Source organism: Suillus subalutaceus, assembly GCF_016647625.1.
Source record: "Suillus subalutaceus strain FC151 chromosome Unknown DFJ58scaffold_30, whole genome shotgun sequence".
Lineage (NCBI taxonomy): Eukaryota > Fungi > Basidiomycota > Agaricomycetes > Boletales > Suillaceae > Suillus > Suillus subalutaceus.
This window is the reverse complement of record NW_024540279.1, coordinates 27,692-51,750: the sequence shown is the minus strand read 5'-3', so window position 1 is coordinate 51,750 and position 24,059 is coordinate 27,692. Positions and strand designations below refer to the sequence as shown.

The following is a 24,059-nucleotide window of genomic DNA, read 5'->3' as shown; positions in this document are numbered from 1 at the left end:
ATCCTGTACCGAACTTCGCGAGAAGCTAACTGGCGAGATTGTCCAGGGCAAAGCAGAGATGTCCAATATCGCTTCTCTTCTTCAAGCTTCCCTCCAGCCTGCTTCCAGGAAACAAGCAGAACAGCAACTACATGCACTTGCATCACAGAAGGGATTTCTGGCACACCTCCTTACGCTGATCCTCAACGGATCCTACGATCGCTCAACGCGCCTAGCAGGTGGAATATATCTCAAAAATGTTGCTAAACTAAGATGGGAGGAGGTGCGCAATAATCTTTTTTGATCATGCTCATTCATTTCATTTGTGGTTCAAACAGGACGATGAACCCCTCCCGGAAGCAGACAAAGTAGCCCTCCGATCCCAGCTCGTCCCAGCCATGATTGCGTTGTCGGATCCTACAGATAAAGCAATTCGTGCTCAAATTGCTGAGTCTGTCGCTTTGATCGCCGAACTCGACTTTCCAGCAAAATGGACTGATCTTATTGACGTACGTTATCCAAGTTAAACCACGGGTTCGCTGTCTGACGCTTCCACAACAGCAACTCATCTCATCACTCTCACAAACGGACTACAGCATCAATGTCGGGGTCCTACAAACCGCTCACTCGATCTTTAACCAATGGCGGGCCCAAGTTCGCTCGGACGAGCTATTCACGGAGATCAACTTCGTGTTATCGCGTTTCATGCAACCCTTTCTTGATCTTTCCAATCAAACTGCAACCATCCTGCTTTCCTCCCCTGCCCCACCTAATGTTGCTATCGTAACACAAGCCCAGATCATTCTCGTTGATATATTCTACGATTTTACGTGTCAAGATCTACCCCCGGGTATCGAAGATGCTCACGACTCCTTTTTTGCTCCACAAACTGGACTCTTTCAGCGTTTTATGTCATGGGACCCAGCAGAACTTCGATCCGATGTGAGCAACGTCTTTGCCGTATATTGCCAGTCACTGATTGTCATTTAGCCTGATGAAACACAGCCATCGCTGCCTGCGCAGTTGAAGACCAAGATTTTCGAGATTGGCGAGGTTTGCAACATGCCGGAAATGAGCGAACAAATGCTAACATACGTAACAGCTTTACATCAAGCTTTTCCCAGACCAACTATCACGCTCGCCTGCTGTCGAGGGATTTGTACAGAGCGTATGGGAGCTCATCGGGTCGAATAAGCTTCCCGGTGTTGCGGATGACTCTGTACGTTTTCAAGTGTTTGTTTTGTTTTCTAGTGACCTTATTGGCACCGGCTTGCCAGCTTGTCTCTCAATCTTTGCGTTTTATCTCCACCGCAATTCGGTCGGGTTACTATAAATCGCTCTTCTCTTCGCGCGATACCATTGCCTCTCTCGTACAAGGTGTCATCATCCCTAATATTGGACTACGCGACCATGAAATGGAACAATTTGAAGATGAGCCACTTGAGTTCATTCGGCTTGACTTGGCCTTCGGAGGTAGTGCATCAGAAGTGGCAACTCGACGACAGGCAGCCGCAGACGTGTTGCAAGCGTTAGTCAGCTCGGGTTACCAAACCGAGGCCACGGAAATTGTGGGGTCGTGGATCACTTCAGGATTGCAGCAGTACAATTCGAACCCCGCGCAGAACTGGAAGGCGAAGGACAGTGCCATATATTTACTCACTGCTGTGGCAACAGAGGCGTCGACAACGCAGGTGAGCGAGCGTCAGTTTTGCCGATGAGCACTAATCTGATGGCAACAAAAGCATGGCGTCACGTCAACGAATGCATTGGTGGATGTCGTGAAGTTCTTTTCTGAGCATGTGTATCAAGATCTCCAAGCATCGGCTGGCAGTATTCATGAAATTCTCTATGTTGATGCGATTCGATTCCTTTTGACTTTCAGGAACCAGGTATCTTCATTTTGATACGAACTAACGCTTCAGCACTGCTCACACTTCTACCAGCTGACGAGAGATCAACTTCTGTCAGTGCTCCCTCTGCTGGTGCGGCATTTGAACGCAGACCACTATGTTACATATACATATGCTGCGATCACAATTGACCGCATACTGTTCATCAAAAAGGGAACACAATTGTTGTGCGTTCACATTTGTGTGACGAAAACCTTGTGCTCACGGTCTGACCACAGATTCTCTCAAGCCGATATCCACGATCTTGCTGCTGACTTACTCAATGCACTCCTGAACAAGATAGAAGCTGCCGGCGCTCCTGAAAAGGTTGCCGAAAATGACCACCTGATGAAATGTAAGTCAATCACGTACCGTGCTGGCGGGTGCTGACTCCCGTGTGCAGGCGCGATGCGCATAATCGTCACTGCACGTCAAACCCTCACCCCTGTCTATCAACAAGTCCTCCAGCAACTGGTCAACATCCTCGGTGTCATTGCAAAGAACCCGAGCAATCCAAATTTCGACCAGTACATCTTTGAAAGTATATCAGCGCTGTTGAGGTACGTCCTCGTTTCATTCTAGGAATCCTGGCCGACACTCTTGGTAGGTTTGTTGTGAGCGGTACACCTTCCACTCTTCCTACGTTCGAGCAGGCGCTCTTTGGCCCTTTCACCTTTATTCTTCAACAGGACATAGACCGTAAGGAGCCAAAATCCGACCCATCTTCCCATCTCTAACTCTATCTCTCAGAGTACATTCCTTACGTTTTCCAGATTCTCGCTCAGATGCTAGAAGCTCACAGCACTGGCGTGCCATCCGAATATCGCTCCCTCCTCCCCTTCCTCCTGACGCCCACATGCTGGCAACAAAAGGGCAGCATCCCCGGTCTCGTGAAGCTCCTCAAAGCATTCCTTGCTCGCGACGCTACTGAGATGATCAAGACGGGGCAGATCGCAGCCGTATTGGCCGTCGTCCAGCAACGCCTGATACCCTCCAAAATCAACGATGGCTGGGGCTTTGAACTTCTGCAGGGTGTCGTGCAGCATGTGCCTCCGTGAGTTTTTTGTGTTCTTGCTATGATGAAACGGGAATTGACAGAATTGGCTGGTTAGGGTGCAGCTGAAACAGTATTTCAAGGCAGTCGTCATGACGTTGCTCACAAGGATGCAGACGAGCAAAACGGATAAATATGTATATCTCTTTTCGCACTTCCTTCTCTTCACCATGGCTATCAATGTGGACGGGCTCGGGCCAGACTACGTCATATCCGCTATCGAGGAGATTCAGCCACAGTAAGGCGCATCTTGCTCTTCAGATCTGCCACATTGCTCATATGTCTTATTTTGCAGGCTTTGGTCGCAGATTCTTGTCAACTTTATCGTCCCACAGGTGCCAAAGATGCCGCACAAAGACAGGAAAGTTGCAGCTGTCGGCCTTATCCGCATGCTCACGCAGAGCACGATCATGCTTACGCCTCCGAGCGCGCAGAGCTGGTGAGCCGCGCCCCTCTCCCCTTCTTTCCACTAACTCACATCCCTTTCACAGGCCCCCAGCATTTGTCTCCGTCATTAAGCTCTTTAGCGAGCCACAGTATCTCGCCAAGTCTAAAGACGAAGAACAGAGCACTGGCATAACAGAGATTGACTTCGAGGAGCAGACTGCGGGGTATCAGGCTGCGTATTCCCGACTCGCCGCGGCGGACGGCGCGCCTGTAGACCCCGTGGCATATGTGCGCGATCCGCAAAACTTTTTGGGGCAGGCACTGGCGAAAGCGGACCCACGCGTGAAAGGGCTGCTAGCTGCGGGTGATGAAAAGGTAGTGCAACCATTTGTGCAGGCGCTTGTGGCGTCTGGGTATGCAATTCAGTAAATTACATAGTCGGAAGTGGCTGCCACATCTTTGGGGTATCATTTGTATGACAGTCTAAGGGTGGACAACAAGTACTGCCGGCGGATATGCGTGTGTAGTGTATGTAGATTACTATAGCTAGCCATTATGATACCGATTTGACTTGTGCTGTTGGTTGAAATTAAAAGGCATGTATGTGCGCCACAGCCTCCATTCTTTGAACCTTTCGTATTACCGCTCCGATCATGACGCGGACCTACTGCGTTGCTCTGCATGTGACGCGACTGCTACGGATCGCGATTCAATTAATATTCACCTATGTAATTACCGTACACACTACACACTGGTTGCAACGGTTGAACCGCTGACTCATAGGCGACTCGTGTACATGGGCGGTCCAACCATATTAAATGTATGCAAAATCTATATATTGTATACGCGCTGCGTACACCTGACAACTTGAAAGAGCCGAAACAAATTACATGCATGGCCAGTAAGTTAAAACTAATGTGACATAACAAATATTCGAGGCGTACCAAGTCTTACTAGGCCTGGGCTCGATCAAGATAAGACGAGAACATCGGAGCAGAGCAAGCCTGCCTTGGCTCCTCGAGACGAAGTCGTGCATGAAAACACGGAGGCGAGTAACTCGGCATTATTAATTCAAGACACTAAGCAGATTTGTATATCCAATCCTGGGAGTGGAGCCGGAAAGTCTGGCCACTTTAAAGGACGGCCATCGAACTTCATCTGAGGTGCGCGCTCGTACATGTACATCTTCCGGTCCTCTAAAAGAAAGTTCGGTCCAACACGGTCCGTAGGGCCATAAATAACGTTAAGTATAATGGCACCCTTTATACCACTACGCTGCTGCAGGTTCCTTCAGTCCAAGCCCTGGCAACCTCGGAAGATCCATGGAGACGATGAAGACGTTGATTCCGCGTCAACGTTTTCCTGGAACTTCCGAGGCTGCCAGGGACTTGCAAGCTTCAGGAAGTCCGTGCTCATTGAGGACCATGTTGGTCTAAATTCGCTGCAAAAGGTGAAGATAAGTAAGAGATGAAAGGTAACAATAATGGAGAGCAAATGCCTACGTTTTATATAGCATGGCTCATGCCCACAAATCAGTTAGGTGGATGTGGAAGGCTGTTTCAAGAGCTTGATGGATAGATCCTAGGGCGGATCAGGTCATCGAGGAAGCACAGGTTCCGAAGGACTTTAGAGTAGTATTGGCGGGTGACAGTGTCCTTATGCTCGCAGAAGTGGCTAAATTGATTGTATAACCGAGTATCGGGTATATCGAAGAAAGGTGTCGGATGATACATTGGCATGCCGTGGAGATCGACGAACTTTTGGTGTAGAGGAATGTGGGGTAGGGAGAGTGGCTCGCAGGGCTGACCTGTTCGATGCGAATGAAGCTGGGGTAGGGAGTGGCTCGCAGGGCTGGCTTGTTCGATGCGAATGAAGCTGCGGTTGGGACAGTGGCTCGCAGGGCTGGCCTGTTCGATACGAATGAAGCTGCGGTTGGGACAGTGGCTCGCAGGGCTGGCCTGTTCGATGCGGCTGAAGTTGGGGTATAATGAAGAGTTGATACTAGGACTTGAGGGTGCCAAGTACCATAATCGCGCGCACTAATGACGGATATTGCACTGCGAACCAATATTCTGGACAGGTGACTGTTTTGGAAGAGTGGATGTCAAACTTGAACCATGCGTGGGCTCTGTCCCTCAAGAGTTGTAGGCGCTTGGAAATGAAAGCGAGATTGTCCGTCATGGTGTTTGGGACAGGGAGACTGTTGGCCATCAAATTCAAACGATGTACTGAAGCTCGGAGGATGACATGTATGTCTAGCGAAGTACCTGCAAGAACGTTCTCAGTATAAAAATTCATCTGGAGCAACAATAACATCAAGAAGGATCACTCACAGACGCACAACGAAGAATATCTACATTGGCATGCCGTGGATATCGACGAGCTTTTTGTATAGAGGAATGTGGGGTAGGGAGAGTGGCTCACAGGGCTGAGCTGTTCGATGTGGATGAAGCTGGGCAGATGGATACTCGGCAATGAAGCTCTGAGAGGGCACGATCGTCGTCTGCGGGACGGTCGTGGTGAACTGAACATCCCGCAGGAATGTCTGAGGTAGGCTCAGGTGGTACAGGGTGGTGCTCAACTGAGCATAGACTCCTTCGAGTTGTTGCTGACCGGCTGCATGAGGTTGATCATAATAAGCAAGAGACGAAAGGTGATGACGATGCATCTGGCCTACCCTGGGTTTATAAACCATGGCTCTTGTCCACTAATTCATTCAATAAAGTGGATTGTAGACGGTGGATTAAGTTGAAGCATTGTGGATACTTATGCTAGGCATTGTTACATAGAGGTTCAAGTCACTGAGTTGGTATAAGACTGCATTAATAGCCACCGGTCATTTGATACGTTCATTACCACTCTTCACATTGTCACATCTTACTCACCTTCATGTTCGAATTCTCCGGGCCTCCTCTCATCGATATCCCCCGATGCGTACCTCCAATACTAATACCAATACTTTCTTAATCCTGCTGGTACACTCATCGTTTCTGCATCTCATGATAACCAAGTCCGCCTCTCGGATTGATGAACCAACCATATAATTCAGCATTCACCCCCCCACAGTGTGTCACCTTCATCATAGACGGTAAGCACATCCTCAGCGGAGGTTGCTGATAATAACTTAAGATTTCAGAGCTGGCAATACCCATGGACGTGAAATTAAAGGCATGTTTCCATCTTTGGTGCTCATAACCCAATTCGAGCATGCTTCTCGCTATCATGGTAATGCACTGGGTACCTCGCCGTGACTTGTCTATTATAATACCGCTGAAGACCTACTCGGGCAAGATATCTACACCGATACCAGCGACTATGAATCCTACGCCAATCGCTCGTTTGTTAGGTGTACGGGGGGCGCGACTGGGGCGATGCTCTTCAGGATGCGATCGAGAAACTACTGATGCCATCACGAGTCCCTTAGTACGAAAGGCTGGCTTTTCATCGTGATATAATCCTTCAGTCGTCCCTTGACTGGTCATATATCCAAGGGCATTGCCATCTGTGTAAAAGGACACCTCCTGGACGCAAGGACAGCATTTGACGTTGCATTCACGCTCGCGAACAAATATTCAGAAAACCGTCCATTCTCTTCTCATCATCAAGGTATATTAAGCTTTTCTATCATACTTTCTGCTTCATTCTGTATATCAGGCCATCACCTTCTTCAGCGCAGATTAAAATGAAAACTCGGAGGCGATGTTACTCGTCAAAGAGTTGTCTTGGCTTTCTCATCGGTGCTGATATTTATAACTTGGCACATCAGGCATAGTATGAACGTGTTCAGTTCGGAATCGATGCCTTGGATGGCACACGTCATGACGAAATCGCCGACCATTTCAAATATTCATTCTATATACGATGACTGCGTGGTGGTACGTCGATATAATGTAACTAACGATGTTTTACATGCATCTTATGGGTGGGGTCTCAAACTGAATTTCCAATGTTCGACCAAAACTCACAAATCACTTCTGTCAGGGTGTCTTACCGTTCGCTGAAAGTGCAAGTGCATACATATATACAACCGCCCTCGTCTTCACATCGATTACCAACGGGCGTGATGTCGCTCATCTCCTTCAGAAGCTTGTGTCCAGGAGACAGTACCCAATTGGATCAGCGCATCCTAGCACGATCTCAACGATCCTCTGGAACCTCTGATAGAGCAACTGGCACCCAGTCGCCCGAACTTGTTTTGATTTTCTGCGGCAGGCTTTTCCGCAATGAAATGGAGCGACCTCTCGAGTCGCTGTACAGTATCATACAGTATACATATGTATTTGTTTGAGTTCAACATCATCTGCTTATGCCAGCCAACATCAAATATGTACTGATTTCACTGGCAGTTCAACTCGCGGTGAAATGATGGGTGTGTTCTGGTGCGATAATATACAGTGCAGTGTTTATGTCCTACAAGAAGGTTCGGCTAGTTTCAAAACATGCCTCAGTGAGCATCGCACAGCGTGGCGCGGGAAGCATGCTAGAGTTTACATCATGCCAGTTCTTCTGAAGCAATGGTGTAAATGCTGGGACAAGCGTACTGCGATGGCGGCGTGTCAGGTACGGTCAGCACCAGAGAAGAACAAAATCGCCTACGTCGTCGTTGTCGACCAGTTCCCGTAGCTCATGACGAGAGTTAAGACTTGTGGGGGTGAGGCTTTGGTTATTGAGGTGGGAAAATGGACTTACACACTGAGGAAACTGTTTAGATAACCTGCAATGCAAGTGGGTAAGTTTATGATGAAAGAGAAAGCGAAAGGCGCACAGTGGCTCATGAGGATGTATGGTACAAGAAAGGCGCCATTGTGGGGGCAGACGAGAAACTGAGAGGGAGAGTTTGTGAGTGGGATCGCTTCTCCCGTCGAGACGCGTACCAGTATGAAAAATAGTGTGACATCTATGCTGGAAGGACGAGTCAGTCGTGGAACAGCGCTGTATGGAGAACACGATTACGTAGTTATCAAGCCCACATTGACAACAAGCACAGTCAATCTGGTAATGAGACCACCGAGTCTTGACAGAAATGAGCCCATAAGACTGAAAAATGAGGGACGCGACGAACCTTCCTATCCCGGTCCGGGACTTGTGAAACAGGTACACTTGCGTAGCGGCAATGAGGAAGTCACATGCCATCGAAGACAAGTAAAAACTAGAAGCGGGCAGCTGAGGGTCGCGTAAGGTATGGAAGTTGGCAGAGATGTGAAGGCGAGCTTACGTTGCTAACGTGAGTGCTATCCCACAGGGGATCACGGACACTGGGAGAAATGTGAACATCAATTAGTCCGGTGTTGGACCAAGTAAACTCACGTTTTGACAACCATTGCTGCGACTGGTTTGAGTAAGAGATGTCATAAATTGGAATGTGAGCGTACCTGCACCAGACCCTGTGTGTAAGTTACGAATCAGCCATGTCACACCCACAGTAGACTGTTTTTACCTAGCGCAGCCAATGCCAAAAGGACCTGCGGCGCCGGCATTATGAGTAAACAGGGACACGAATGCAGATTTCCCAGACTTACTATGAAAAATGTGACTAGAATGTTTCCAAAGCTAACTAGAGAGTTATGAGTGTAGACTCAGGAGATTGTTGACTTAGACCTTACGTCGCCATATACGGTGAGCATATGTCCTGAAAAGCGGAATAGGTATTTATTGCCACGAAGAACAATAACAGACGTACAATTGCACCAGAAAAGCCATTACTGACTATGATAGAGTGATCATGAGGATGCTTCTAGTTGAAATGGATGTCGAACAACCTACAGTAATGCCCATTGATGCCTGTAATGAGTGGTTACGACACTATGATATGATGAAACGAGAGAAGCCCACCTCAAATGTTCTAATCAAAAATGAATATGAATAGAACGACAGGTGCGAAATAACATACTTTGATACATGCGATGACATCGTGATGTCACCTTGCCAAACTATGGTATAGTGATATATTGATGCGGCGACAAGGGCTAGCTGTGCTGTGTCCAACGCCCTGGGGAACGTGAGTCAGTGCAAAACAACGAGTTTCAAGTGACAGACCACAGAAAGGCTACCTGAAAAAGAGGTTTGAGATTTGCAAATTGGGGATGATATGCGGTGCTTACCAAGGCCTTCATAGACCACTTGTCTTTTGGATAAGTCCGGAAATATCGCCAGGTCTGGGCGAGAGTAAAGCCATAGAACCTAGTAAAAAGATAATGGTAAATGATGTTTAGATCACTGTAACGAGCTCACATGCTAGAGATGATGACTCCTGATGGCGGTTAGTAGGATATCATGAAGGGGTGGGATAAGATACTAACCAATGAAATGTGAAGCTAGGACGGAGAGAGTATCGTTCATGGTGGGGAATGTAAGGAGTGTGAAGGGTGGAAGGGTAAGGAGAGGATGAGGGGGGCATAAAAGATAAGTTGAGGATCGATTGAGATGGATATACGTGCCGTGGTCTACGGAGTGCTTCGATGAACGACATGAAGGACCAGAGAAGCTAAATTACATGGAAGGGGTATTCCGACCTCCGCCAAAAACAGTACTTTCGAGAACATCATCCATCAAGCCTCATTCAGCTTAAATTTAAAATTAATTGTTTCATAATCTCACTACTAGTACTTACCATTTAGTATGACGGGCTTGCTCGGTCAATCACGATTTTCAGTACAAGCGTTGCACCTGACCTTCCTCGCGAAGTTTAATCCGAGGAGATGCATAATTACTAATCTCCGGTTATAGCCGGAGTACACGCAACAGGCGTCTGATCAGAGTACTTACTCGCTTCGCCTACTCACATGGACTTCCCAAATTTCATACTCATAGCTCCAAAGTCACGCAACTCGTCGGAATCCTTATGCGATGCTTGGTCGCGCGCCATCGAAGAACACTTTCCTGACCCGAATGACTCCCTTTACCGTCATAGAGGGTAAAGTCCAGGAGGTAGATCCTAAACGCTTGCGCTGCGATTGTGTAGTGTCTCCCGCAAATTCATTTGGAATCATGGATGGCGGGTCAGTACGTTCCTGACCTTTCAGATGGACATCCCGTTTACCCATACCAGAATCGATTATCAATTCTCTCGTATTTTGAAGGGAATGGGTGATATATGGCACTTGACTGATCACTGCCAGACTTACATTCGAGACGTCTGGCATGGTTATATCCCCCCTGGTTCCTGCATGATCGTGCCACTTCCTGATGATGTCACCTCAGCAGGCAACCCGTGGGACGCACGTGCCCTTGCCATATCACCTACGATGCGCGTACCAGATGATGTCAGTTGGCACCAAGATCTTGTTTATAATGTCATGTGGTCTCTTTTGGTGCAACTCGACCGGTGGAATAAAGCCTCTGATGCGGAGGGCCATGTTAAGATTCAGACAGTTTTGATGACAGGATTTGGCACGGGTACCGGAGGCATTGATGTGGACAAGTGCGCACAGCAGATGATGCTTGCGGTGAAACATTTCCGTATGCCTTTGGCTGACCACGTGCGTTGGAGTTCCGTAGAACAACGCGTAAGGGATGTCCTAGGTACTATAGACCGCTAAAAACGCAATTCTGTTGTCAACGCTAGGCTAGGACCCTAGGACCCTTTGTAGTACTCACATTATCAGTAGCAGCTCCCATCTTGGTCTTTGCGGGAGCTTCCCTTGCCCTGAATTAAATAGATTGCCCCTCCGTGCATGCCTAGATCGATTCACCTGTCTGATTGTTCCTTCACTCCATCGCAAATCCGGCAAGTGTTTTTCTTTTCGATGCGATTGGCTATCTTTCATGCAGGGTATACATAGTACGGATATATTTCTAGGCACAAACGACAAATGGATTCGGCCAGTTCTCTTGTCCACTCTAGAATTTCCGGATCTTATGCGCACCCGTACCTGCTGGCTTCTGCGTTTGGTCTGTTCCATGGACTGCGTCGAACTCGTAGCTAATAAAGATCCCCTGAGTCGGTGGGCGCTTATCGAACCACTGCACTTCTGCATGGATGTATACAGGGGACGAATCCAGTGTGTTTTGACCAAAGTCGAAAAGAAAAGATGCATCACTTACCATCTTTGTTTTGCGAAGTAGTCACTGGCCCCTTTAAGTTCGTCGACAGAAGAACACGTCAAATGGCCGTACAGATAACGTCCCTGAACACTTGGTCATAGTTTAGGGTAGTATTTTCCTTATTTCGACTCACGTTTCTTTTGTGCTTTCGTCCAACTTCCGTCATTGGAAAACGGCGAAAAAAACAACTGCCATAATGTCTCACGACCTGTGCGACGTTTGCCTTGATGTGGCGTACTTCCGAGCTGCTGGATGTACCTCGGAAATGAGGAAAATTGAACTTAGGATGACGTCAACGTAGCAGTTGTCGAATGTGAAGTCACCTGCGCTTATGGTTTGTTCCAGTGCGGAAAGAACACAATAAGATAACCTGAACTTACCTCACTGCATGTGTTGTCAAGTGTAATCTGGCGGCTAACACCGGGCAGATGAGGTCAACGAAGCCGATCTGCTGCAAGAAAAAATCCCAAGGACGAGTGTCTTTCGGCTATGTGAACACACAGAATACCAGCACTGAGGGCATCCCATTGTGATGCCAAAGCTCGGCAGCGCATTCTTCTTCTCGACTTGCTTGATGCTCTTGTGAGAGTGGCAACGATGTCGGTCTATTCTCTTCATCAGGGGAGGTGCTTGTGTTGCCTTTTAGCGTCACAGCTAAAGTTCTTGACTTCCGCCGTCACCTGCAAGGGCAACGACCATCAATAGCGCCGAAGACCGTATATGCTGAGAATAGCCCACCTTGGTTCGTTCAGTTTCATGACGTTGCTCTACCCCACGAGCATATCCAACATCCTCTACTACTCTGGCTGATAAAGATCAACACGCAGACCATGGTGATACATACCAGGCAGAGTTGACTTGACAGTCCCAATGTTGACCCCACAGTGACAGAGGTCGTGCAATATGATTCTGGCAAGTTCTTTCTCCTCAAGGAATGGTCTTCTCAAACTCCTACATACGATATCAGCAAACCAGCAGCACTGGTGCTCGTACAGATGATACACAAAGGACTGACGGTGTACTAGAGAGTATCATGTGTTCCTTGAGTGCTAAAGGCGCGGATGATGAGGACAATGGGAGGATGCATTGCAAATTGTAGTATTTATATATGAAGACGAAGTATCGTGCTGCATTACGAGGGGAACCAAAAAGGTACGTGGTACCATAAGCGCAGGTTTTGGATGATGAGGTCTTGAGGGATCAATCGGTTCTGATGACCGTTTGAATGAGGCGTCTTGTTGGCACGGTATGATCCGATACAGAAACTACAACCTCGAGGTATCAAAGGGCCATCAAGATCCAATGACTGAGATGAACAGCCCGGGAACTTTTGCCGGGCTGCTTTCAGTCGCTGGATGATTGATTAGACATCGGAGGAACATGCATTCCCCACTATTAATATGCAATACTCGATGTGAAGCAGTGAACATTTCATATCGCAATTATCCCGATTCTCGTCCCAAAAACTTGACGAATCTGCCATCCGGGAACATGATTCAACCACCGGCATGGAATACGGCCCACCTGCGTTGTGGAACAGTGGGCAAGTCAGTTGAGAAGGAGGCTTTTCGACGGTCTCAAAGACTCTATCTCAACTAGACTCCGACACGAATGTACGAAGGAGCGCGGCTAGGAAATGGCTGATACTGGGGCGGTCTCTTCGGTCTTGTTATGAGGGCTCACCACAAGTTGATGTGTGTTAAGGTTTGCATAAACATGGTCGGACTTTCTTTCTGAGTGTCAAGTTTTGAGCGGCATATAACTCACGTCCTTCGGACTCCTGAGCCATCTCGTCCAGTGCGTGTGGATTGACTGGTTCTGATTTGTGGTCATGTTCTGTGCTTGCCTATCGTACGTGACGGGGGGTACGAGTGCCATCCAGGTGTTGGTGACATGAACTGACTGGCATGGTATTAGAGCGGTGAGGGCATGAAAGAAAATATGCACCCGTTGATGATTATTTACTAGTGATTATTCAAATGAGACTCCGGACGAAAATGCAAAATGACTATCGTTCATTTCACCAGTGACCGCAGGCTCGTACCCACCGCAGCTGGAGAGGTTCGAGGGCGGTCTATGTACAGCCTATAGACAGACTCGGATCCAATAAATACCACGTGACTATTCAAACCCAGCACAACGGGTTTGAAATATTTGCGCATGTTTCCGGTTTACTAAGCTTTACACTACCGTATACTCAGAGACCGCCTTCCTCTCCAGCAAGGTGGGAACGAGCCTGGTTACTTATTAGTATTCAGCAGGAACGAGCAATTAGCCCTGGACCACTGGTACAGCGGATTCAAAACTTGCCGACGAATGTCTTATCACACCCTGACATTCACTCATGGACATTTCTTGAATTTTCTGGAGGTTCACCCCAACTTACGAAACGTCCTGGCCAAAGTGATTACAATAGAATTGAAATCTGTTTCTTCTGAACTGTGCAGGTTCAAAACCTGCCAACGATAAGTCTTTTCTCTTTCGGAACACACCTCGACATTTGTTCATGGATGGTTTCATCCGAGATTCATCTAACTGCTCTTAGCCAAGTGATTATCGTAACAGAATCAAAATCTGTTTCTCTTGGACTGTGCAGGTTTGAAACCTGCCGAACGACGGGTTTTTTTCCATCAGAACACACCTTAAAGATTCGCTTATGGATGATTTCCTCGTTTCAACTTTGTCCTGCCAAGGCGGTTACTACAACAGAATGTAAGCCTGTCTCTTGGACTGTGCCAGTGCAGGTTCGAAAGCTACTGACAGCAAGGTTGTTTTTACTATTAGGACTGAACAGTCGGTCGTGGATGGTTTCCTTGGAGGACCATCTTAACTGGTCTTATAGCCAGGTGGTTACCACAACGGAATCAAAATCTGTCGACGACAGTTTTTTGCCTATGGAATACACTTTGACATATTTATGGTTTCGTCGGATGTGTATCTTAACTGGTCTTACTCAAGGTGGCACTACCGCAACAGAATCAAAAGATATTTCTCTTGGACTGCGCAGGTTCTTTTCTATCGGAACACGGACTCATGGATGGTTTACTCGGGGGTCTATCTAACTTGTCTTAGCCGAGTAGTTATCACAACAGACTCAAAATCTGTTTCTCTTGGAGTTGGTTCGAAACCTGCCGATAACATTCTTGCGGTGTATAGATCTTCGGAGGTCCATCTTGACTAGGCCCAGTCATTGCGTCGAAACCTCCTTTTTATGTGATAGTCTGTCCATGAAAAGAAATTCACCTTCACGCCCCGCGATGGCCTCGGAAAGGTTTCTAGTTATCATCCTTGACTTATGCGTTCGAGAATATGATTCGACAAGAATGCGATGTCGAGAACTTAAACACCATTCATATACTGTAGGTGTCGATTCCATCACGCTCGTTCACTGTTTATTCACTGTGAGTTATTCTCATTCATCACTCTCGATCTCTTAATGCACTCACAACCTCATCTGACCTTGGTCAAGTGGAACCAACCTTCGCAAGCTGATCATGTTACGACCACTATCAAACATGCATTGCCGGTTGACTAAAATGACGCAAACTTGGTGATGGTCCTTCACTAGACTGTCCGATGAAGGGCCACCACCAAGTTTGCGTCAGGACAGATCTCTCAAAGGAAAGGAATGTTAGGGTGCTCGAGTTCTGAGTACTGGTAAATCCAACCCTCTAAGTCGTGCTTTCTGGGAGTATATCCATCCCAGTCATTTGTCAGAAGCTGTCTATTGAAATGCGCTCGTTCTCATCATACATGTTGCATTGTAATTGTCCAACAGCGAATTTTCCGTAGCTTTTCTCAATCGTTGCTCTGGCTCGCTACATTCCAAAGGATACCAAGTACTGATGATTGCTGAGCGCTGAGCGCTGAGGGTGGGCACATACGATTGTCAACAAACAAACAAATTCAAATTTTGACCAAGTTATCTGGCCTGTTTCTCTCCTAAAGACGGAAAGCATTCAGCACGAGGAGCATGAAATTGCTCCGTGAGGTCTACACATTAATATCCTTCTCTCGTTCAAGTTCTCCCGTCAAGTTAACGCCGACATGCATCCATCGGCTGCCAGTGGAACTTCTGCAACAAGTCTTCTCGCTCATTGTTAACGACATGCCATGGCCAGGCTGTCCCAGTATCTTCTTATTAAAATATTGCTCTATTTCGCTCAACGTTGCCAACCCTCCCCTAGTCTTCACCAGAGTGTGCCGTTTTTGGCGAGCCATTGCACATTCAACGCCAGAAGTCTGGTCGCGCATCCTGGTCACGCTACCTGGGAAAACCAAACCATGGAAACCATTTCTTCCATATTTCCTCCAGTGTTGGCTTGCTCGCTCTGGCAGGCTTCCCCTCACCATTTGCATTGTTGACGATTCCCATACCCGCAGACGCAGTTGGGTTAAAGAAGTGGAAATTCTCGACTTCTCGATATCCTCCTTTCTGAGAGCCAGCGTTGAGAAACAGTGTTTATGTCACCCGCTCAAGGCTGGAATCCTGACTTCAACACACCTCGGTTGAGAATTTTGTCGTGCAATGAGTCAAATCTCAGGAGAATCAATGCACCAAGGCTTTCCTACCTACACATCGATGGTTACTTTCGTTGGACCGTCCCGGACCGACAGCCCGCCCTTACTTGCGAAGATTTACGTTACATCCACCTGGAGGCCGCTTCCGCGACTGCTATGTGCTCCACTATAGCCAGTTTCCCTCATTTGGAGACCATTGTGGTTGATTACATAGCACCATTTCCTCCTGGGTATAATCATATCCCTATAAGTAATTTGGTGCTTGAATCAATGACCCTCCCCTTCTCCTTTTCCGGAGGACACCTGGCAAGAATTTATCAAGATATTTACTCGACCTCATCTTCCCATGTTCCGGAAATTGACTTTGGTGGGGGCGCCGGAAAAACCACGAGTCGATTGTCTTTTGGCGATACTAGCAATTGCATCTTTCCAGGTGCCGGTGGTAGACTTTCAGACGGGCACACCGCTGAGCACAGTTCATATGAGCAATATTGTTCCATTGCTCTCAGTTGTGAGAGAGGTTACTTACTATGGGTAAGTGCTCTGCTATCTCGCCCCATGCGCTTGACCATGCAAACCTTGCCTGGTCTAGACACTTGCTTCAGATCAGTTGAGTATCGGAATTCGCGACAACTGGGGAAACTGAAGCTACCTTTCTCGACATATACCACCGATGAATTTGTCATGCCTTCGCGACAGATGCGAATATTGGTCCTCAGATTACATGACTCTGAGTACAGAAGTACTACGCCTCACTACAAATTTCGGCCTTCCGTCTCTCGTCTTGTTCATTTTCGCCAGGATGAAGTGATTGCCTAGTATGTGGGTGTAATAAGATTGTGATTTGGCAGGTGCAGATACATAAAGGTGGAGCTTTATCTATAGCGTGCAATGTCATGATAACGGTGAGTTGCATGTCCAATACCTTTTGAGGTAGACGGATGGGTCGCAACATTAGCACTGAATGACCAACCGCACACCCAACTTGAATCAGGTGCTGTTGAAGGGTGCGGGCACGGTGTAGGCGTACTCGGAGACCGCCCCCTTACCTCTCCAGCAAGGTGGGAACGAGCCTGCAGTGACCGTCGTCACCTAAGGGAAATACTTTAGTTTTCATAATTGATCTACTGGACTAAGTACTTCACTGGGTGGACGTAACGTAACCGAACTTCTCCAAATGTCCTTCACGCGCACGCTCCACTTGGGTGTGGTCTCCACTCTAACTTACCAATTTAATTTGTACCCTGATACTTGATACAAGAAGTCAACCAACCAACCATGTACGTCAACAACTGCGCAGCGCCACCTACACCGTGCCCGCACCCTTCAACAGCACCTGATTCAAGACTTTTGGGCATGCGGTTGGTCATTTACTAATGTTGTGACCCATCCGTCTCCCTCAAAAGGTATTGGACATGCAACTCAACGTTATCATGACATTGCCCGCTATAGATAAAGCTCCACCTTTATGTATCTGCACCTGCCAAATCACAATCTTATTACACCCACATACTAGGCAATCACTTCATCCTGGCGAAAATGAACAAGACGAGAGACGGAAGGCCGGAATTTGTAGTGAGGCGTAGTACTTCTGTACTCAGAGTCATGTAATCTGAGGACCACATATTCGCATCTGTCGCGAAGGCATGACAAAATTCATCGGTGTATTGTCGAGAAAGGTAGCTTCAGTTTCCCCAGTTGTCGCGGAATTCCGATACTCAACTGATCTGAAGCAAGTGTCTAGACCAGGCAAGGTTTGCATGGTCAAGCGCATGGGGCGAGATAGCAGAGCACTTACCCATAATAGGTAACCTCTCTCACAACTGAGAGCAATGACACAATATTGCTCATATGAACTGTGCTCAGCGGTGTGCCCGTCTGAAAGTCTACCACCGGCACCTGGAAAGATGCAATTGCTAGTATCGCCAAAAGACAATCGACTCGTGGTTTTACCGGCGCCCCCACCAGAGTCAATTTCCGAAACATGGGAAGATGAGGTCGAGTAAATATCTTGATAAATTCTTGCCAGGTGTCCTCCGGAAAAAAGAAGAAGGGGAGGGTCATTGATTCAAGCACCAAATTACTTATAGGGGTAGGATTATTCCCAGGAGGAAAGGGTATAATGTCATCAACCACGATGGTCTCCAAATGAGGGAAACTGGCTATAGTGGAGCACATAGCAGTCGCGGAAGCGGCCCTGCAGGTGGATGTAACGTAAATCTTTGCAAGTAAGGGCGGGCTGTCGGTCTGGGACGGTCAAATGAAAGCGACCATCGATGTGTAGGTAGGAAAGCCTTGGTGCATTGATTCTCCTGAGATTTGACTCATTGCACGACAAAATTCTCAACCGAGGTGTGTTGAAGTCAGGATTCCAGCCTTGAGCGGGTGACATAAACACTGTTTCTCAACGCTGGCTCTCAGAAAGGAGGATATCGAGAAGTCGAGAATTTGCCCACTTCTTTAACCCAACTGCGTCTGCGGGTATGGGAATCGTCAACAATGCAAATGGTGAGGGGAAGCCTGCCAGAGCGAGCAAGCCAACACTGGAGGAAATATGGAAGAAATGGTTTCCATGGTTTGGTTTTCCCAGGTAGCGTGACTAGGATGCGCGACCAGACTTCTGGCGTTGAATGTGCAATGGCTCGCCAAAAACGGCACACTCTGGTGAAGACTAGGGGAGGGTTGGCAACGTTGAGCGAAATAGAGCAATATTTTAATAAGAAGATACTGGGACAGCCTGGCCATGGCATGTCGTTAACAATGAGCGAGAAGACTTGTTGCAGAAGTTCCACTGGCAGCCGATGGATGTATGTCGGCGTTAAGTTGACGGGAGAACTTAAACGAGAGAAGGATATTAATGTGTAGACCTCACGGAGCAATTTCATGCTCCTCTTTCTGAATGCTTTCATGATTGAAAGCAGATCTGGCGTCTTTAGGAGAGAAATAGGCCAGATAACTTGGTCAAAATTTGAATTTGTTTGTTTGTTGACAATCGTATGTCTGGCCCACCCTCAGCGCTCAGCAATCATCAGTACTTGATATCCTTTGGAATGAAGCGAGCCAGAGCAACAATCGAGAAAAGCTACGCTGTTGGACAATTACAATGCAATATGTATGATGAGAATGAGCGCATTTCAATAGACACCTTCTGACAAATGATTGGGATGGATATAACTTTCAGACAGCACAACTTAGGGGGTTGGATTGATCAGTAGTCAGACCTCGAGCACCCTAACATTCCTTTCCTTTGAGAGATCTGTCCTGACGCAAACTTGGTGGTGGCCCTTCATCGGACAGTCTAGTGAAGGACCATCACCAAGTTTGCGTTATTTTAGTCAGCCGGCAATGCATGTTTAACAGTGGTCGTATCAACTTGCGAAGGTTGGTTTCACTTGACCAAGGTCAGATGAGATTGTGAGTGCATTAGGATATCGAGAGTGATGAATGAGAATGACTTACAGTGAATAAACAGTGAACGAGCGTGATGGAATCAACACCTACAGCATATGAATGGTGTTTAAGTTCTCGACATCGCATTCTTGTTGAATCGCCCATAAGTTAAGGATGATAACTAGAAACCTTTCCGAGGCCATCACGGGGCGTGAAGGTCAATCCCTTTTCATGGACAGACTATCACATAAAAAGGAGGTTTCGACGCAATGACTGGGCCTAGTCAAGATGGACCTCCGAAGATCTATACACCGCAAGAATGTTGTCGGCAGGTTTCGAACCAACTCCAAGAGAAACAGATTTTGAGTCTGTTGTGATAACTACTCCGCTAAGACCGGTTAGATAGACTTCCGAGGAAACCATCCGTGAGTCAATGTCAAGGTGTGTTCCGATAGAAAAGGACCTGCGCAGCCCAAGAGAAATAGATTTTGATTCTGTTGCGGTAGTACCACTTGACTAAGACCAGTTAAGACACACATCCGACGAAACCATAAATATGTCAAAGTGTATTCCATAGGCAAAAAAACTGTCGTCGGCAGGTTTGACAGATTTTGATTCCGTTGTGGTAACCACCTGGCTATAAGACCAGTTGAGATGGACCTCCAAGGAAACCATCCACGACCGAATGTTTGGGATGTGTTCTAATAGTAAAAAAACCTTGTCGTCAGTAGGTTTCGAACCTGCACTAGCACAGTCCAAGAGACAGACTTAAATTCTGTTGTGGTAACCGCTTTGGGCAGGACAAGTTGAAACCTCCGAGGAAATCATCCATAAGCGAATCTTTAAGGTGTGTTCTGATGGAAAAAAACCCGTCGTTCGGCAGGTTTCAAACCTGCACAGTCTAGCCAAGAGAAACAGATTTTGATTCTGTTACGATAACCACTTGGCTAAGAGCAGTTAGATGAATCTCGGATGAAACCATCCATGAACAAATGTCGAGATGTGTTCCGAGAAAGAAAAGACTTATCGTTGGCAGGTTTTGAACCTGCACCGTCCAGAAGAAACAGATCTCGATTCTATGGTAATCACTTTGGCCAGGACGTTTCGTAAGTTGAGGTGAACTTCCGAAGAAAATTCAAGACCGTCGGCAAGTTTTGAATCCGCTGTACCAGGGTGGTCTGGCTAATTGCTCGTTCACGCTGAATACTAAGTAACTGACATTGCGCTTTTGCTTGACTACCGAGCTGACTTTGAAACCAGCCTACCATGTCGTGACTCTGTGACAATTGCGTGACTGCCGACTTCTGTGGGGTGCCGATTGTAGTGGTAGTAAGTACAAGCTCTCTGCTCAGTCGTGACTCAAAGTGATTCCTAACTCCCCGGTACACACCCAGTACGATACTACGAACTCCAGTACGCTTGGTCACCGGTCATCACTTCTTACTTCTATTCCATCAGAAACTATGCCTGCTCCACGGCGTCGCGCCCACCCAAATAGTTAGCTTCGCGTTCCTTCGACATGGCATTAGGACATGCATTTGCGCCCTCTGACGAACTCCTTCGCACGGGAAAATCCCCTCGTTCCTTGGCTCGTGCCTAACTAAATGCCGCAAAGAGCCGTACCACAGTTCCTGACACTGGGCGTAGAGTCGGACGAGGTTTACCTTGTTACGGTACTCCGTGTGACTCGCCTAGCTACCGACGACTTGGAGTCGTTGCGGGCTCAAGTTCCAAAACTATCAAGGTGGACAGGTGGCACGACCGTGGCGCACAGTTGACATACCCCTCTCGTCTAAACATATGAGCTACTTCGCCTTGACTCATCGATGTGTCGACGGCCAAATTGATGTTATCTCGCACCGTGCGTGACAGTGGTGTCAGAATTCCTTATTGCAATACTTCGCTTGAGGACCGTGGGGCATGCTATTGGACTTGCCTATGCGAACAAGCTCTCAGCCACTCCTCTCATTTCAGTCCACGTCTCGATCTCTTATATCCGCTTCCCTCTTTATACAGGCCCTTGCTAATGTTTGTTATGTGTTACATGCAAATCCAGTTAGTAAACCCCCCTGGGATATGGATAATGTGATGAACTATTTTATTCACGTTCCAGGACGTTTTCACTTATTTATGCAATATTCTTTCTTCTTTTGTTTCGCCATGTTGATAAGGTAATTTCTTATCTTTACCGTCCCTCATGTTATTTGGCAATCTATCGCCTGAATGTTTGTTCTCCGTTCTCCGGAGAGCATCGCCTAGGGAGTCTGACTCCTGAGCAAGCCTATTCCGCCCTGCGCGCTGACTTTTGTATTCTCCTCCCAAGGTGGGCATCTACGAGCACACCCGTGGAAGTGGGAAAGCAAGCTCGAGCTCATTGACACCACCTGGGCGCTTGTTACTTCAAGCACCACAAGGTCATACTTCTAACTGGTAATTGGTCAGTCCATGAAAATATCCAGTCTACGAGATTTGTACGAGATGGATTGCTCGACTGTGTCTTGGCATGTGACGTGCCTCAATCAGATGCCATGACAAGGGGTGATTGCTAGACATCAGACGAAGAAGCTGCGAATGGCTTATAATGCATGAAGTGCTGTTACCAAGAATGAGTGCCTTAACTAATACTTGCTCGTTTCATAATAATCAGCTGTATCATGAAGTCGATTATCATCTTCTGATTGATCATTCGCAGTGCCTCAAAGCCATGGCCAAAGTTGCACCAATGCGTGATGTTATCAGCTAATTAGTCCGGGATGTGTCAACCGTCAGACGATCTCATCAGACTCTGGTAGGTTCAATTAAATCTGGGCCAGTGCAGTAGATAAGACGGAGAGGACTACTGTACATGGTCTGATGACCTGGGACGTGCGGCTCTGATGCTGTGTGTTCGGTGCCTAGCACTGACCGGCCGAGATTGGCGTCACCCCGGGCATGTACTTAGGACATCGCTGCAATACTAGTACGTGTACAACCTAGTGTGATGATTGACGAACGTGGAAAGTGATAAACGACAGCTGATGAAACTTGTTTCAACTCGTTGCAGCCTATTAACTGATAGTAAGCAAAGTCCTATTTACTGACAGGGGTGGGTACTTGCCAAAACACGATCGACCATTTCCACGGACAACCCCGTGTAATTAGCTGGATCACAAAGCCCCTCAAGCTCCTCTTTCGATAGCCCACTCTCCCGGACTTTATCATCCGCACAGAGCAGTGTCAACAAAGGGAGATCCTCCTGGACACTCCGCCTACACAGTTCGTAAACCAAATCATGCGCAAACTGTCGTCCTAATTTTGGAGCAAGACCCATCATGACAGCCTCGCTTACCACGCCGCCTCTTGTAATTTCCAAATTTTTCTTCATAGCGCCCGAATGGACTTCCAGCCCCGTAATGAGCTCGGATGTTTTCAATAATGCAGCGTGCGTGAGAGTGCAGATCTGCGGGAGCACGATCCACTCAATCTCCCAAGGCCCCGTTGCGCGTTCGTGGTCCTCAACCATGGCATCATACAGTGCTGCAGAGAGCTGACGGACAGTCGCAGCCATGGCGGTGATATACACGCTGGAGATGGGATTGCGTTTCTGTGGCATCGTCGAGGAGGAGCCGCGGTGCGGATAGAATGGCTCTGAGACCTCTCCGACTTCCGTTTGCATCATGAGCTTGACGTCCGTGGCGAATTTAGCACAGGTCCCGGTGAGAAGGGCGAAAAAGCCGCCAACTTCAGCGATGCGATCACGTTCTGTGTGCCATGCGATCTCTGGAACTGATAGACCCAGTTTCTTGGCGAGGGCTGCTTGGCATTCGAGACCCCGACCATCTTTGATAGTGGCGAGTGTCCCGGCAGCGCCACCGAACTCGAGCACGAGCAGACGGGATTTTATTTCAGCGAGGCGTTGTTTGTGCCTTTCAAAGGTGGCGAGGAGGCGGGCCATCTTGAAGCCAAAGGTCATGGGTACGGCTTGCTGAAGGTTGCTGCGAGCTACCATGAGGGTTGCTTTGTGAGTTTGACAGAGATTGCGGAGGTCCGAGGTAATTGCGTCCAATGCCTCTGAGATAAGATTGAGAGTATCACGAAGTTGTAGGATTGTTGCGGTGTCGGTGACATCCTGAGACAAAAAAAATCTGAAACCCAGTATGATAAGAGCGCATGTGATGTACCTGGGTGGTAGCGCCCCAGTGAGCCCATTCGCCCAGACCAGGCTGGAGATTGTTTACATTCTGGACTATCTGTTTGACTACCCCTAGGACGGGATAACCTATTTTTTCTGTTTGTATTCTTAATTCATCGAAGTCTATGTTGGTGACATGGCAAAAGGCGAGGATGGCATCGGCAGCCTGGCGAGGAATGATTCCGATATCTGCCTGGACAGATGCCAAGGATGCTTCAAAGAGGAGATAATAGGAAGTGCGTTGTGTGTCTGACCAGATGGAGGAGATGGCTGGAGTAGAGAATATGTTTCTAAAGATGACAGAATCAGTTACGGACGACATGGCTACTTATCGATAGCTAGCTGAATACGCTCGTTATCAGATATAGGTATCACAGAGGTTCGCCATGTTTTGACCGCTTCCCGATCAGAAGAAGTGGAAGGATCCGAGAATTCGAAGGCATCTATACCGACGTTTTGGAAATTTTTGGTTGCGCCTGGGCTCGTCAGGTTCATGGTTCACGTCGCTCCCCATGCCGAGTACGTTCGTCATCGCAGTCTTCGGGGATGCGTTCGGGGTGCCCACGGTGAGGGTCGGGCATGATGTCGGGCATGGATATGGCGCAGTACCCTGCAGTGCTTGTCG

General features: G+C 47.7%; 4 protein-coding genes and 1 pseudogene across 5 annotated transcripts; 3 read left to right on the top strand and 2 right to left on the bottom strand.

The window, feature by feature from the left end:
• The first annotated feature begins 1 nt into the window (after window position 1).
• DFJ58DRAFT_777674 (CAS/CSE protein) lies at window positions 2–3,939 on the top strand. Its single transcript, XM_041389571.1, has 15 exons — window positions 2–262; window positions 318–488; window positions 541–921; window positions 970–1,032; window positions 1,082–1,198; window positions 1,257–1,670; window positions 1,722–1,868; window positions 1,923–2,056; window positions 2,108–2,223; window positions 2,272–2,428; window positions 2,476–2,567; window positions 2,619–2,922; window positions 2,981–3,160; window positions 3,218–3,361; window positions 3,414–3,939. The coding sequence occupies exons 1-15, from the start codon at window positions 59–61 to the stop codon at window positions 3,736–3,738; spliced, it is 2,949 nt and encodes a 982-aa protein (XP_041245908.1). The 5' UTR covers window positions 2–58; the 3' UTR covers window positions 3,739–3,939.
• A 3,760-nt stretch (window positions 3,940–7,699) lies between these two features.
• DFJ58DRAFT_262831 (uncharacterized protein) lies at window positions 7,700–10,051 on the bottom strand. Its single transcript, XM_041379534.1, has 21 exons — window positions 9,920–10,051; window positions 9,609–9,863; window positions 9,541–9,559; window positions 9,411–9,489; window positions 9,346–9,359; window positions 9,200–9,298; window positions 9,142–9,151; window positions 9,073–9,090; window positions 8,990–9,015; window positions 8,913–8,938; window positions 8,829–8,863; window positions 8,747–8,771; window positions 8,617–8,632; window positions 8,525–8,564; window positions 8,372–8,472; window positions 8,263–8,322; window positions 8,184–8,211; window positions 8,075–8,132; window positions 7,999–8,023; window positions 7,906–7,951; window positions 7,700–7,849 (listed from the first exon to the last, which is right to left on the bottom strand). The coding sequence occupies exons 2-21, from the start codon at window positions 9,646–9,648 to the stop codon at window positions 7,802–7,804; spliced, it is 813 nt and encodes a 270-aa protein (XP_041245907.1). The 5' UTR covers window positions 9,649–9,863; window positions 9,920–10,051; the 3' UTR covers window positions 7,700–7,801.
• Window positions 10,026–10,974, top strand: DFJ58DRAFT_777655 (uncharacterized protein). The gene is made up of 2 exons (XM_041389570.1): window positions 10,026–10,307; window positions 10,358–10,974. Exons 1-2 carry the CDS (start codon window positions 10,156–10,158, stop codon window positions 10,845–10,847), a joined length of 642 nt encoding a protein of 213 aa, XP_041245906.1. The 5' UTR covers window positions 10,026–10,155; the 3' UTR covers window positions 10,848–10,974.
• A 3,440-nt stretch (window positions 10,975–14,414) lies between these two features.
• Window positions 14,415–14,492, top strand: DFJ58DRAFT_t69 (annotated as a pseudogene). The gene has a single exon. The product of its transcript is annotated as a tRNA-OTHER (tRNA).
• Window positions 14,493–22,060: 7,568 nt separating this feature from the next.
• DFJ58DRAFT_777628 (L-Aspartase-like protein) lies at window positions 22,061–24,029 on the bottom strand. The gene is made up of 3 exons (XM_041389569.1): window positions 23,424–24,029; window positions 22,361–23,371; window positions 22,061–22,307 (listed from the first exon to the last, which is right to left on the bottom strand). Exons 1-3 carry the CDS (start codon window positions 23,754–23,756, stop codon window positions 22,293–22,295), a joined length of 1,359 nt encoding a protein of 452 aa, XP_041245905.1. The 5' UTR covers window positions 23,757–24,029; the 3' UTR covers window positions 22,061–22,292.
• Window positions 24,030–24,059: the final 30 nt, after the last annotated feature.